The 15,441-nt window shown below is 38.7% G+C and overlaps 1 protein-coding gene across 3 annotated transcripts in view; it reads right to left on the reverse strand.

Moving 5' to 3' along the window:
* Positions 1–15,441, reverse strand: part of robo1 (roundabout, axon guidance receptor, homolog 1 (Drosophila)) — a 335,500-nt gene that overhangs the window by 1,756 nt on the left and 318,303 nt on the right. For all 3 annotated transcript variants that reach the window (XM_016499990.1, XM_016499991.1, XM_016499992.1), the window contains 9 exons: positions 14,498–14,524; positions 13,033–13,075; positions 11,587–11,741; positions 8,800–9,174; positions 7,832–7,942; positions 6,540–6,675; positions 5,623–5,862; positions 5,064–5,536; positions 4,555–4,719 (listed from right to left, as the gene is read on the reverse strand). In XM_016499990.1, coding sequence (XP_016355476.1) covers positions 4,555–4,719; positions 5,064–5,536; positions 5,623–5,862; positions 6,540–6,675; positions 7,832–7,942; positions 8,800–9,174; positions 11,587–11,741; positions 13,033–13,075; positions 14,498–14,524 — 1,725 coding nt within the window. The remainder of the gene's footprint in view (positions 1–4,554; positions 4,720–5,063; positions 5,537–5,622; positions 5,863–6,539; positions 6,676–7,831; positions 7,943–8,799; positions 9,175–11,586; positions 11,742–13,032; positions 13,076–14,497; positions 14,525–15,441) is intronic.

Consider the following 15,441-nt stretch of genomic DNA (forward strand, 5'->3'; position numbering starts at 1 on the left):
ATATATATATATCCTACAAAAAAAAAAAAAAAAAAATTTAAAATAAATATTTAAAATAAATATTTTTAAAATATAAAAAGTTAAATCAAAAATTGTTGAATTAAGGGCTATACTATAAAATATGTCCATATTAAAATCCATAAAAATGGCAATTTTTAATTAATCCCAGTGCCATTTAAGCATAAAATTATGCATTCTTAGGTAAGGCTTTAATTCTGTTGACAAGGCTTCAAAAATATTTACTATTTTTAAAACTGTACTTTTTTTTTTCCACCTGATGTCACGACTTTCTCAGGTTTGGCCTAGGGAGCAAATACGTTTTTCCTGTTTTCTACTTCAGCTGGGAAAAAAAAACTATTGAATAGAAGTTATGTCATTATAATCATGTAGGTTTATTGGTATGGATATCAGAGTGTGGTTTGTATGTGTGTACTGAGAAATTTGTGTTTGTAATCTGACACAAAAATAATGCATCATAAGGTGACATTTTAAGGGTTAAAATCCTGAAAATAAATGAATTTTTGGTAGTTATGATCAGGACCGTTGGTTAAAAAAAAAAAGTTAGTGAAAGCAGGAAAAAACTACAATTGTTTTGACATACCTCTATGTGGCTTTTTTTTTAAACTGACACGGAAGGGTTAATGCATTGTCGTAATACTACAGGTGCATCTCAATAAATTAGAATGTCGTGGAAAAGTGCATTGGTTTGTAACACAGTTTTACCGCACTTTCTTTTAGTTAGTTAGTGGCTAATGAATCAGAAGTCTCGCACATTTACAGAAACTAGCTTACTTCCGCGTTGCAAAATAAGGTGGATATTCACACATGCTAGTGTCCTTCAGAAGCAGACGATCAGCTAATTGACACCAGAACTCATTTGTCTGGCAACCGGAAGGTGCCATGGAAACACAGCTGTGCTGTTGCGTCGCAACCCTCCAAACAGCTGCACGCTGGAGCTCTTTCCCACCGCGGCGCCGCTAGCCAGTCGAGAAACTGTGAATGACGGTTCATCACTGTCACTGGATGTCTCCACGCTTCCCGTGCCAATTATTCAGGGTTGTCGTTCTCGTTCTTTTTAGCATCGGCTAAAAAAGTCGTCCGAGCTCTGTGCGTGACGGATCTCGTAAACTTGTGCCAGAGACATTGAAACCTGATTCAATTTCAAATCAACATGCATATAAAATGACATCCCAATAGGCGCCAGAGTCACAAATACACCCGTATTGCGCAAACATTGCGTCACTAAGACTAAGTGCTAAAATGGTGCTCGGGTGCTGCGTCAACATTTTTCCCCGTTCAAGGTCAGAGCACACCTGACGTCTTCACCGAGCGCGTGTCTCGTTTTGTCGGGGAGAGCTTAGCACTGCTTCATCACTGCTCTGACACTCAGCAAAATACGAGAAGGGTCAGTGGATGGTGGACGTGGATGGTTTTTATAAGCCCTGTGGTGTCTTGCAGTAGTCAGGCGGCGGATCGATGCCAGGATGAGAGAGACGGGCCGCATTTCACAGGAGCAGAAGAGAGCTGTTAGATTTACGAGAGGGGTGGAAGAGGGAGGGAGGGCTCTCTCTCTGCTTTATACAACAGCTAGCACTGCTGTTCTTATTTGTGTGAGTAGTGCCTGCACTGCCGTGAAATTACTAGTAGTGTAAAACACGTCCTTTCTTGCTTAGATGTGGTATGAATGATTGATGTTTAAGTGCTTATGAGTGCTTTTTTGCACTCAAAAGTTTGGTGTCGGTAAGATTTTTTTTTTTTTAAACAATGAATACTTTTGCTCAACAAGAATACGTTGAATTGATTAAAAGTGGAAGTAAATACATTTACAATCCAATTACAATTCAAGAGTTGCGTTACAAAATGATGCTCTTTTGAACTTTCTTTTCGTCAAAGAATCCTGAACAAAATGCATCAATTTTCACAAAAATATTAAGCCTCACAACTGTTTTCAACATTGATAATAATATGAAAAATTCCTTCAGCAAATTAGCATATTAGAATGATTTCTGAAGGATCGTGTGACACTGAAGACTGGAGTAATGATGCTGAAAATTCAGCTTTGCATCACATGAATAAATTACATTTTAATCTGAAAATTTACCGATTAAATGTAAATTAGATTAAATTACATTTGGAAATAGATCTTTTAAACTTGAATTCTATTACACAATATTGTAGTTTTTGCTGTATTTTTGATCAAAAAATGCAGAAATAAAAAAAAACCTTCCTAACCCCAGACTTTTGAACAGTAGCTTATGCCTTTGCAAATGCATCAGCTATTTATAAAATTGATGGTTGAAATGATATTATAAAACGATGTTATAAATCAACTCAAACTGCTTTACACATGCCATTCAATGTATTTATTTTTTATTTTTGTATTATTATTTCTTATCACTTTAACATTGTTTTTTTTTAATATAAATCATTAATTATTTAATTTAATTTTAATTAATTGTTTTAATTAAATTTGGCATCATTTTAACATTTAGTTTTTTATTATTTTTTCATAAATTATTATAAATTCTCTAATTTACTTTAAGATTTAATTTATAAATGTTAATATAGTTTTATCATTACTAGTAATTGCTTAACATATGCTATTCAAACACGGACATAACACCGATTTCTAAAGTTTTATTTTGCCTGGCTGCAGTGAAAAGAAACTGGTGTCAACCTACCAGCGTTGCCAAGTCTTTGGTTTTCCCGCAGAATTGGGCTACTTTTACACGGTTGTTTTTTATTCTGCGGGTTACAGCAATCTCCATTCATGGAAATGTATTCAACTTGCATATATTATTTAGTTACTTTTCAGCTGCTTTACAAATTTTCTAACTCATATTTGCTTCAAAACGTTTGATAACCAAAGATATCCTTCAGCATTCCTGCAGAAAACTTTTCTTGAAATCTGAAAACAAACTTCTAATAGAAACTTGCAAAAGGAGGAAACTAAGACAAAGAGAGAGAAGAACGTCTGGAAAAGACTGGCTCTTTTCTCTCCAGACAGAAGTGGAGGCAGATGAAAGGTTAACAGGGCCTTCTGGAGAGGAGTTGGAGGAGGACGAGATAATAAGCCTGGTGTCACCCAAAGCACTGAGCAAACAAGAGCAAAATGAACAGAGGCGGGGGGAGTGCGTGTTTGACGCCTGGTATTTTGGGGGTTGGTAGGCAATCTGTGTTTCAGATCATTTAGTTTTGAGTGTGTTTGTGTGAAGCGCATTCAAACGACAACCTTCTTTTCCGTGCGAAACGCTGTGTTTAACCCTCCCACACAGCGTAACTCGACGAAGGCCTATCAAAACAAATCACACATTCAACAGAAACTTGAGCCGACACAGAATGATCAATCTGCGTCTCTTCAGCGGCCAACAGCGAACAAAGACGAGAGAGAGAGGGAGCGGAGGAGATTAGAAGAGGGGGAGGAAGAGATTACAGTGAAGGACAGATGAGAGGGGCTAGTTGATCTGATAGAGTCGACCAAGGCCTGTGTGTGTCTGATATTAAATCTTAGTGTCAACACACAAGGACAACTGACTCAGTGATGAGACGCAGCAGATGAGACCGTGTGCACAAATACACACTCTCACAAATGCGAGCAGAAAGTTTGGATGCGTTTGTGAGCACTTCCTTTTGCAGTTCCACACTCATCACACGCCGATAACGTGACCTTTCTGAAGCCTTCAGTGAGAGAGCTCTTCAGTGAAGCTTTTGCACCTGCTGCTATTTCATTAGAGACTGAAGCAGAGTGGTCACTTGTGACACACTGTAGGTGGACGCCGCCGCCGCCGCTCCCTCGCTCTTTATGATCCTGTTCTGTGCAGATTAAATGTTTGGAAGATGCTTGTTGTCTTATACTTGTGTGTGGGTAGTTGATGCATAGCATCCATGGACTTTTTAAATCAACTTCAACATTTTAGGTTAAATCAACATGTATATGAATGTATGACCACCATTTTGAATGGATCACAAGGGTTGTGTGAACAATATGTTGATGTGTGAACAAAACGAATCGTTGTAATGAACTGGTCAAAAAGACATCAGTGTCACACAAGTTATCGGTTTGAACTAGTCTAAAATCATTCAGAGCAGCTGTTTACACACTGAATTATGTTCATAGCATAGTCATAAGTAAAAAAATTCTTTATTTAATTAATTATATAAACATTATTTAATTTACTTTTAAATGTATTTTATTTTATAAATTGTTGTTATTAATATTATTATTATTATTAATAATAATAATAAATTAACAAATTATTACAAATATAATATTTAATATTTTGGTAACATTTTAATTTTTCATAAAATATTATGAATTATTTAATGTACTTTTAAATGTATTTTATTTATAAATTGTTATTATTATTAATAATAATAATGAATACAAATTATTTAAAAAATATTGTAATTAGTTTTATTTTGAATTTATGTTTTTGTAGTATTTTACATTTTTTATTATATATTTTTTTCACTTAAAAATGAAAGAAAAAAAAAGTAGATAAGTATTTAGTATTCATGATTCATGACTGAAAGCAGAATTGTGTGTGGACGTACCCTCTGAGTAGGCCTCTCGACGCTGGTAGCCTGTCTGAGCAGCTGGATGTTGTTTTTGCCTCTTTAGGGGCCTCCTCTGACCCGGGGCTGCGCTAACGTTACTGTCTGTGGACACTGGGCTGCCTGGACGGTGTCCCGCAGGGAGGTTTTGGTATTTCCGTGCTGCTGGCAAATTAGAGGACAGAGGGTTTGCTTAGTTCAGCTCTATTAAAGGCCGCAGAATTGTATTCTGTATTACATGTATTACAGTTAGTGTCTCCATTTAAAACCTTTATTTAATTTCAATTCATGAGCAAATATTAGGAGTTTTTGGTGGGGCACTTCCATATCTTCCACAATTTGGCATATTTCTAAGTAAAACAGAATATTTTATTTAAAATAATGTAGGCTGGGCTCGAGTTTGTCCATAAAAATGGATTCAGGAGTAGGTTTATATTATTAGGCCTGTTTTAATTATGCACAATAACATTAGGAACGTTTATTAAGAAAGCATATATACTTTCCAGTACCTCCAGACACTGGAAACTGATGGTGGCCTTTCCCAGGATGCTTTGCCACGCGTAAACCAGCATATTCGGCCGCAGCTGCCACGGCCTGGGCGAAATCAGCATCGGTAAAGAAAGATCCGTCCGATGAGCTGACGGCGCTGGAGCGACCCGACGAGGCGTTGTCTTCCTCTGAAGCCGAGCCCCAGCCGTTGATCATAGACCCGGTGACGGAGCTCTCCAGGTCACAGGTGCTGGAGGCCGGGGTCTGTTCCAGGCCCCGCAGGAGAGCCCTCTGCTGGGGCAAGTGCTGCTGGTGAGGGTGGGTGTGGAGCTGGTGGACTCGAGCCACCTCCGCATCCATCTCGTCACCCTCTTCCTCGTCCTCTTCTTCCTCCAGGCCGTCCGTGTCCAGACCCAGGGGGCTAGAGATGTAGCCGTATGTGTGCGGAGGGGAGAGGGGGCGTGGTGGAGGGGGTGGGCTCACCAAGAGTCGCCTAATGGAGGACGACAGACGTCAAATGCATGAAACTGTAAATGGTTCAAAAAGAAAAGCATTGTTAAGCTGCTGCAGCTGGCGTACCTGCGCTCGTGTAGGTCAGGGTTATCCTGCAGCATGGGCTGCATCTCCTCCTGAGGGGACGGGGTGAGGGTCGCAGTGGACTGGTGACTGTAGGATACGGCGGCAGGTGAGGAAGCTGCTCCCCGTACGGGCGGCGTAGGTCCGCGCTCCAGCTCCACCTCGTCCTCCTCCTCTTCTAGCTCGTCAGGTTGCAGATACATACGAGACGGCGGCAAAGGGCACTGCAGGTCGGTGTCATAACTGAAGAGAAAACCAAAAAACATGACCACTTTGAAAAACTTAAATCGCCGATCTTCAATCGTCACATCTTGCGATCTTTAGTTTCTAACTTACATATAATGTGTAATCGTTAGAATTTAATGTTTACTAACGACTTTTTTGTAAGTTGCTGTACAAACTGTCCGACAAATGTCTTTAAAATAATAGTAATTACTTTTATTATGCATTTATATATTCATGTTATTTAATATTTAATATTAAAATATTATTTTAATTTGTATTAATATTTTGTTGATTTTATTAATCTATTTAATATTATTTTAAATATAATTGTATTTATCCTATTAAAGTTTTATATATACATACACAATATTAATAGTTATTAATAATGTTATTTTTAAAATATACATTTTTATTTTTATTTGTATTATTAATATTTTGTTGCTTTATTAATTTAATATTACTTTATTTTTTTAAGTATTTCTTAAAGTGTGTGTGTGTATATATATATATATATAAATACATGATAAATAATTTACAAATAATACAAATTCATAATATTCATTTAAAATGCTGTATGTACATATGATTGTAATGGTTAAAAAAATCTGAAATACATAAACTATGAATGTAATTCCTAATGTGCATTGTAAGCATACTGTACACCATAAGTGAAAACCTTTGTGTGTTGATCTAACCTGTCATCCATCGCGAGGGTGTATTCCTGACACGGTGGTGGATTAACCGGAGGAGGAGGCAACAGTTCAGTCCAATTCATTGGGTTCTGTTTGATCTGTTTAGTTGATCGCCCACCTTTCTTCTGTCCTTGACTTCCTGTAAAGCAAAAATAAATAAATAAATAAAAAATACACATTCAGTGTGATACAAACAGTGCTATATCAACTCCCAGCCCACAATGCCGTCTGAACTTTTAAATTAATTTAATTGCAAACTAAAATGCTTTAAGTTCTGGTTCATTTCTTTTTCTGTTAGTTTGTTTGCGAGCTTGATGCATGTGTGAAACAAATGACACTTTTACACTCAGGAGAAGCAACATTAATGACACCCACAGCATAATTTATGCGGTGTAAAACGCTTATGCACATTATCTCTCTATTTGTAATTAACGTTGCGCTCTCCATCAAAAAATGAGTAATTTTTCAAAACTAACACTCTTCATTGCCCAGAGGAGAGGTAGAGAGAGAGAGCATTAAAAAGAGAAACATTGGAGGCCAATTAACAGAAAGGAATTAAAATTCAGAGCCAATGAGCTGTGAGGACCTCCACGCACTCAGACCTTCTCTTTAATTACCTGAACTTCAAATACAATATAAAAATAGATACGATGCATTACGCCGGCAGCCTTGCATACGCCGCAGAATGGGCCTCATTTATCTTTGTCCCGCAACAAACACCGGCTTTCTGACAACATTATCCCCCCTTTCTTTCAGTCGGATGGATGAACGCCGGAGTAATTAATGACGGTGTGGCGAATCGCAAAAAAGGGAGGGGGATATCCTCCAAATCAGACACATCCCGGGAAAATGCGGCAGACCTTAGAAACCTGCAGGGAACATGGTTTTAACTAAAGGAATTAGGACTGAGAGAGATTGTTTCTGCCGTTTAAGATATGCACTCGTGCACCTCAGAAATCGTGAGGAAGAATCGCCTCCTTTTGTTCGGACGCAAATGTTTCTCTTTGTTCCCCGGAGTTTCTCAACAATGAGTGAGCGATTTGTAAATGTCCTGTTTTGCATATGATTTACTGCCTCCTGAAGTGATGAAAAGGCTCTGAAATAATGCAAATGAGAAGAAAACAGAATAATGCGATAAACTGCAGGCTAACTGTTTAGGAGGTTATGTCTGCAGGTTTTTATGACAACTTGGTTGGTTGGATGGATGGATGGATGGATGAACAACAGAACTTTAGATGGATGGATGAACAACAAAACATTGGATGGATGGATATATGGATGGATGGATGTCTTACCAGAAGTGCTGCTCCCCCTGTCGGAGCTGCTGTAGGTTCCTCCTGTGAGGACGTCCTGGGCCTGGTTATAGGGGATGGTGCCTGAGACGGGCCCCTCACCTCGATAGTGGTCTAAGGGATTGCAGTCAAGATATTTTGAGTTTTAGTTTTTATTATACATACAGGTAAGGCATTATGAACCAGTCCTTTACATACCAGAGTAAATGAAAAAAATGTTTTGTGAACTAGACAAATGAAAGCTCTTATAAAATGCAGACACTTCAATGCAGAACGCTTCAGAGTGGAACATCAGACAGTCGAGTGGTAAAAGGTTACAAAAGGGTTTCAGTCATAAGCTGTTATGACTTGTTGGTGACTGGTTTCAATTGTCTACCAAGTGTGAAATATCACACCCACACACAGTTAGATTCATGCAAGTTGAGTCAAAAAGCAAACACAATGACCTTTTTAGTGGCACAATATGAAGCAGCAGATAATGGATAGCTTTGAGTTTGAGTTACATTCCCCCTTATTTGTACAGTAATCTAAGATCTCTGGCTTCACACTGTTCTGAGACATCCGACACTTTACAGTTTACTCTTTATCTTCATCCCCATCCAAACAGTAAAACAACAGCTATAAATATGGATTAAGTTTACTAGCAGAGCACAGAGTTGAATTACACATATACACAATAAGAGCAACCGTGACGGATAAAAAAGGGGTTAGAAAGTGAAAAAGCCACATGTAAAGGTGCCAGGGAGGCTATTAGGAATCAAAATCGTGTAACGCTTTTATTGTGGTCTGAATATGAGGAGACAATAGAGCAACAAGACAAGAAGAGCAGCAATTCGATTACGCACCTTTGTGGTAAACCGAGAAAAACATGGCATGGGTTTCTTTGAAGAGCTTGAGCTAGTGTTTAAAATCAAATTCAAATAAATCTGCCTTAAATTTTCGGGAACCGCAAGGAAATCCACAAAACTCACCCTTGTTCAGTTTGTTTTGCTCCATGACGTTATACTGCAGTGGTGTGTTGATGTCAGCCTGTTTTTGAGGCGTACCCTGGCTGCTCTTCCAGCTCAGCTTCTCATTAATGTCAGCACTTCCTCCTCCACTTCCGCCGCTGCTGCTGTTCACATTGTTGTTGGCCAGGCTGGACTGGATGAGCTGGGTGGTGGCGTAGGGCGTAGGTTGACCACCAGGACCCACGAAACGGCCGTCCTTTAGGTTGGGGCTGTTGAAGGTCTTCATCTCGTTGATCTTGTTGGAGAGGTCCACGTCACTGTAAAGGCCCGTGTCGGGAGCTAGAAGGTTGCTGGCCTTGTTGTCCATCTGGTTGCTGTAGTTGGCGATGCAGTCGGCTGGATGATAGAAGAGGAGTAAGACATTTTGATAGCCAAAAGACTGTTTAGAATCTAAGGATAAACCTGGATTCTGATATGTTGTAGGTATTGATGTACTGATCAGACTGAAGTGCTTTTAAAATAAGGGGACATTTACAGAAACTCATGGAGTGAAGACACTGAAAGAACACTTGAAACCAGAAATTTCAAAGATAATGTCGAATACTCAAAATGCATATCAAGATAACACTCGTTTCATCAGAATCCCTGACACTGTCCTACGATCCTCCTCCTTCTCCCTCGTCCACGACACAAGCTAAGCGTGTCACTTTGAGTTTCCCGAGCACCTACGAGAAAGGCATCCCAGCTCATCATGCAGGATGTTCCAACACGTCCGAATCAAAAGTCTCCGAAACGAGGAACGCTGTAAAAGACAATCCTCCCCGGGATCTGAGCGAGAAGCTTGGCGCGTAAATACCGCGGCCTGCCATTGGACGGATTTCGAGCGTGGCTCTTGTTTCCACAAGAAGAAACGGCTCTGCACTTCAAAGGTTGACGTATCAATGATAAAAGATCCCATGGAATGAGACAAACTAAGTCGTCTTTCCAGAGAAGCCCTGTGGGTACTGATCCGGTTAATATCCTGGAGATTTTTTAGTATTTGGCACACCAGGCAAACGGGTGTCAAGCTTTTAAAACGTCATGCTGTGAGAATCACTCAACATTTATCCTTCATTCCTGCTTTGATGAAGGCGACAGGGATAAAATCTAGTGCTAGTGAAAACACACTCCCAATAAATGGATATCAAAGGCAAAGCCAAGCTTTTTGGGTTAAAAAAGCTCCATCTATGGTTTCTGTGGATGGTCTGAACAAGCACAAAGCCTAATCCTCAGGCCTATCCATGAATATGGTAGCTAATTTCTTAAATTCAATAGAAAGACATTTTTCTGAAAGGATTGGATGCATTTAAGGGTTCTGTTATGAATGAAATACTCTTAGCCAACGGCTTAGTCGCACCAGCTGATAGCGGAGAACAAAAAAGCTCTTGTAGTGACATTTAAATATCATTAAATGAACCAACAGTGACACCGCTGTCCAAACTAAGAGTTGCTTTGTGAAAACTGGGTAACTCTGTATATTAACGCCACTTTGTCACTTTCAGTGTGTGTCTCTTTGGACTTGCGAGTCAACCTGGTCTTCTTTTGTTTGTAAAGTAACTTGCTGACTCCTGAAATAAAGCCACCTGGAGGTGCTCCATCACTCCTTCTCTTTCCTCGCCCTCTCTTTTTCTCTCTCTCAGGTCTATTTTGACCTCTGTAACGGCTCCTGGTTTCCTGAATAAGCGAGAAACTGCATTAAAAGGTTCTAACGGTGGTATGGAAATCAGACGGCTGATTGGATTAGCTGGACTACAGCCTGCGGGGCCTTTTCAATATCGGCCGCTTTTATTTTCCCTAAAACGTCCAGGTTCCAACAAATCACACACACAGTTGTGTGTCAAAGGAAGGACACGATACTTGAGTTGCGTTCCATTCTACTTGGAAAGTTGGAATTTCCAACTTGGATAGGTTTACTAGAACGTACTGCTTCCAAGTTGGAAACTTCAGTGGAAATGAACAAACCCAAACTTCAACGAGATTAACGATAAAAATTTCGTTGCACAAACAATGTGGTATAAGGGGGAAATCTGAACCGTTAATGACAAAGGATTGCTTTAAATCAATTTAAACAAGTCCTTGAGTCACAGTTAATATAATAAAGCCTGTTGTTCTAGTCGTTAGCAAGTCTTTTCCTCATTTGTGACCCTGGAGCACAAAACCAGTCTTAAGTCGCAAAGTTGCAATAGCCAAAAAAACATTGTATGGGTCATTATTATCGATTTTTCTTTAATGCCAAAAATCATTAGGATATTAATTAAAGATCATGTTCCATGAAGATATTTTGTAAATTTCCTACCGTAAATATATCAAACCTTAATTTTTGATTAGTAATATGCATTGGTAAGAACTTCATTTGGACAACTTTATTTAAAGGCAATTTTCTCAATATTTTGATTTTTTTGCACCCTCAGATTGCAGATTTTCAAATAGTTGTATCTCGGCCAAATATTGTCCTATCATAACAAAACATACATCAATGGAAAGCTTATTTATCTCAGCTTGTATAAATCTCAGTTTCAAAAAATTGACCCTTATGATTGGTTTTGTGGTCCAGGGTCACATTTAAGTAACAAACTCATCCAGAGGTAGTATTTCCTCATTTGTCGCTTTGGATAAAGAAAAAAAAAAAGCTTGCTAAATGAATAAATGCAAAAAACTTGAAATAATCTCTACTTATAATTGTAATTTTTTCCACTTTGATTCAAGCATAGCATCATGCCTCTGTACACTAACAGCTAGACTCCTACCCACACTCGCTCACACACTCACCTGGGCGGCTGTAAGTGGCCAGGTTGCTGTCGCTGTTTCCGTTGCTGCCAGTGCAGCAGTTGATGGGGCAGTCGTTGTGATTGGAGCAGCTGTTCGGCCATGTGTCTGCAAGCCAGGGCTGGGTAGCTGGTTCACCTATATTCAACAAGCCTGGCCTGGAAAACACAGACACATGGTGATTTATTACTAACGTTAACTTGGAAGTGGTACATGCACACTTGTATGATCATGATCAGTAGTGTTAAATGCTGTTTCTATTTCATTTTTGAACTGTTATTGCCACAAATAAGGACAGCAATCAGTGAGCCTGACACAGCATCATCGGAACAACCATTGGTGTGAGTTTTGGGGCAGGGTTAACAGTTTGACCAATGGCAGGCCGAGGGAAGACTATTCTGTTTGGTGGCACAGAAATGACACGCTTCAGCTTTAAACAGGAAGCCCATCCCATCTCCTTGTATCCCAGTGCATCTCTCAGTGCATTAGGCTGTATCTGTGCTAAATGGATTGCGTTTGCTTGACTTGCTCATGGCTGATGACACCGTTTCCCGTTTCGTGACCGTTAGATCTCCGTGTGGATTACCCAAGTGCTGGAGAACATTGCTGCTCCAGCCATCGCTAAAGGAAGAGCTTGGAGCTCCCAGCGCATGCCAGGGTGTCACAGTCAATCAACGTGATCTCAAGAGCTGGAGAAGCTCTGGATAAACGCATATATGAATTCATCCAGTGCCCATAGTAACCGTTTCTATCAAACCTTGCAGTTAAAGCCATTTTTATTTCAAAACACTGATTTATGTTTGATAGTTAGCGTTCGTGATAAAACAAGGTCACATTAAAATGCTTCCGAGGAAATAAAGGTGATGAGGGAAGATTTTTTTCAGGGACGCTTATCAAAAACACAAAAAGAGCATCAAAGAAAGAGTTTTGTGCAATGAATCTTCAACGTGATGCTTCAAAGTAAACGTGGCTTCCTCTTGTCTACGTTCGTTCCGTATCCCTGCAGCATGGTATGTCTCTTTCTTTTATTTTTCTAACAGACTCTTTAGCTTCAAAAGGCTTAAAGGCAAGGGCAAAGACCTGCTTGATTAAAAGCTGGACTCCAAAAAAAACGACTCAAAGGGAAAGACGCACACTAAGCATCGTCTGCAACTATTTGAACGAGGTGCACAAATGCACACGGTGAAATTAATTGGTTGGAAATGATTGCATTAGCAGGGCAGAAACGGTGGGCTTTTGTCTCATCTGGGTTCTGCGGGGCTCCGTCTCGCTGCACAACCTCCAAAAGTGTCTTTGCAAAGACAAAAATGCCCCCTAGTGTCAATAAAACGCAATTACACTACAGTACACACCCTTCACACGGACATTGTTGGCTTCTGATAAATATTAACTTCAAGGTTTTAAGGTGTCGGATCACAAAATGTGTGTGTTTTTTTTTAAACATCTCACCTTCCAGCACTGCTGACGGCCTCTCCTCCTCTCTGATAGGCCACTGTAGATAAAAGAAGTTACATTAATGAGAACAGATAACATTGAAAACCTGTAATGAAATAAATGTCTTGCTGTCAAAGGGCAAAGAAAATTTCCGCAGAAGAACTAATTCATACAGTTTAGGAATGATGGCAGATTTTGGATTTCTGGGTGAGCTATCTCTTTAACAGGCTCATCTAAGCATATTTTGTTGGCCTTGTATTTTCTTTCATATCTTACAAGCTCCTGCATTTCGTGGAAATAAAGCTTGTTTGGTTTGCTACTAAAAACAAGCCTTCTCTTTCTCAATCCATCCCTCCCCTCTCATCTCTTTGATAAAAACCTCCCAAAACCAGGTGAGTCGACAGCGGTTACAGAAAGATCGCATGAGATGAGAAATAATGAAAGGGTCTAAGCGTCTTTCTCTGGTATGTAAAAGTCATCTGAGTTCAGTCCTCATGCTAGCCGGCTCCTCTCTTCGTCTAATTGGTCACGAGACTTCTGATGTCACAGCTTCCCATCCGGTCTGAAGCGTTAGGGTGGGCCGCTCTGCCGGTTCTAACAGCCCTCTTTAGTCAAGCATGCATTTCCTCCCTCTCTGTCTTTTATGTTTTTTTACTTATTTTTATGCTGACAAGCCCATGCGACTGAAGTTCTCTTTGATTATCCATGTAAACTCATACTGGTGTTCTTTTCTTGTGGGGAGATGTATTTTTAAAGAGAGGCCGTGCCTCCCACGCTTCACTTGTGTCATATTTGTTTGGAGTTCTGCTGTGCAGAACGAACGTGACTGAAGGGAGTGTTGAGGGACACTTCATTACAACGGCTGAGAAACATTATACTGCTGTGCGCTTTCCAACTCCAGCGGGCAGGAAGTCGTCACACTCTAGGGATTGTGGGAATTCTGGGCATATGTGCTGTGAGGAAGGTGTGATTACCTGTGGGGGTGAAGGTGAAGGAGGGCACTGCATACACTAATAATAATAATTCTTCTTCTTATTATTATTATTATTAGATACCCAAACATGTGACATGTGAATTCGAAGAATTCAGCTGCATTTTAACAGTGTACTTTATTAATTTTGACTTAAATGTATTATAATAAATCATAATATTTAATATTATATTGTATTATTATACATAAAATTCTGTGGTTTTACAGTTGTGGGTTTGTGCGTCTGATTAACTGTATATATATCAGAGACAAGAGGAAAATATTGACATCTAAAGTTTCTGAAGAAAATGGCACCACAATGCTTGGATTTTGTAGATGGTTGCGATGTTGATATGCAGTTGCTAGGGTGTCCTGGGAGGTTGTTTACTGGCCCAGATAAAAAAAAAAAAAAAGACCCCACTTTACTACAACTCCACTGGGCAGGAAGTCGTCACACTCTAGGGATTGTGGGAATTCTGGGCATATGTGCTGTGAGGAAGGTGTGATTACCTGTGGGGGTGAAGGTGAAGGAGGGCACTGCATACACACAGAGCAAAGAGAAAAAAATGTATTATGCATCAGATTCGTAATTATTATTCAAAAATTAATTATTCATTGTAGCAGCACTCTGCATTAAACTTAAATATGTATGCAGTTATTAGAAAAAGTTTTCAAAAAGGCACTTGTGATTATATTTTACAGTCTCTGATGTAACGAGTCTGTTACCAATTACTCAGAACATTGAAACCTCATCACAAATACACAGTTCATTTCATTCTCCTTGTCATCTGAATTCTGTGGTTTTACAGTTGTGGGTTTGTGCGTCTGATTAACTGTATATATATCAGAGACAAGAGGAAAATATTGACATCTAAAGTTTCTGAAGAAAATGGCACCACAATGCTTGGATTTTGTAGATGGTTGCGATGTTGATATGCAGTTGCTAGGGTGTCCTGGGAGGTTGTTTACTGGCCCAGAAAAAAAAAAAAAAAAAAGAGCTCACTTTACTATATTCTGGTCCCTATATGTGGCTTAATTATAAATTGAAAGAATTTTCCCTCTATTTTATCTATCTTTATCACACACTAAATAAAAGATCTACTGATACTTGCCACAAAATCTCCACTAAATTAGTCATTTACATATTTAAACATTATAATAAATCATATTTAATATTGTATCATACTATACATAAAAATAATATAATTTTAGTAATAATACATGTATATTAATATAATCAAATATAAAACAAACAAATAATAATAATAATGTTTTAAATTAATATGATTAAACAAACATATTTATATTAATATAATAATAATAATAATAATAATAATAATAATCATGTATTTTAAATTAATATAATCAAATCAAATAAAAATTTACATTAATAATTAAATATAATAATAATAATTATTATTATTATTGTTATTATTATTATTATTATATAATTT

Source organism: Sinocyclocheilus anshuiensis, unplaced genomic scaffold (genome assembly GCF_001515605.1).
Source record: "Sinocyclocheilus anshuiensis isolate Anshui unplaced genomic scaffold, SAMN03320099.WGS_v1.1 scaffold2168, whole genome shotgun sequence".
Taxonomy (NCBI): domain Eukaryota; kingdom Metazoa; phylum Chordata; class Actinopteri; order Cypriniformes; family Cyprinidae; genus Sinocyclocheilus; species Sinocyclocheilus anshuiensis.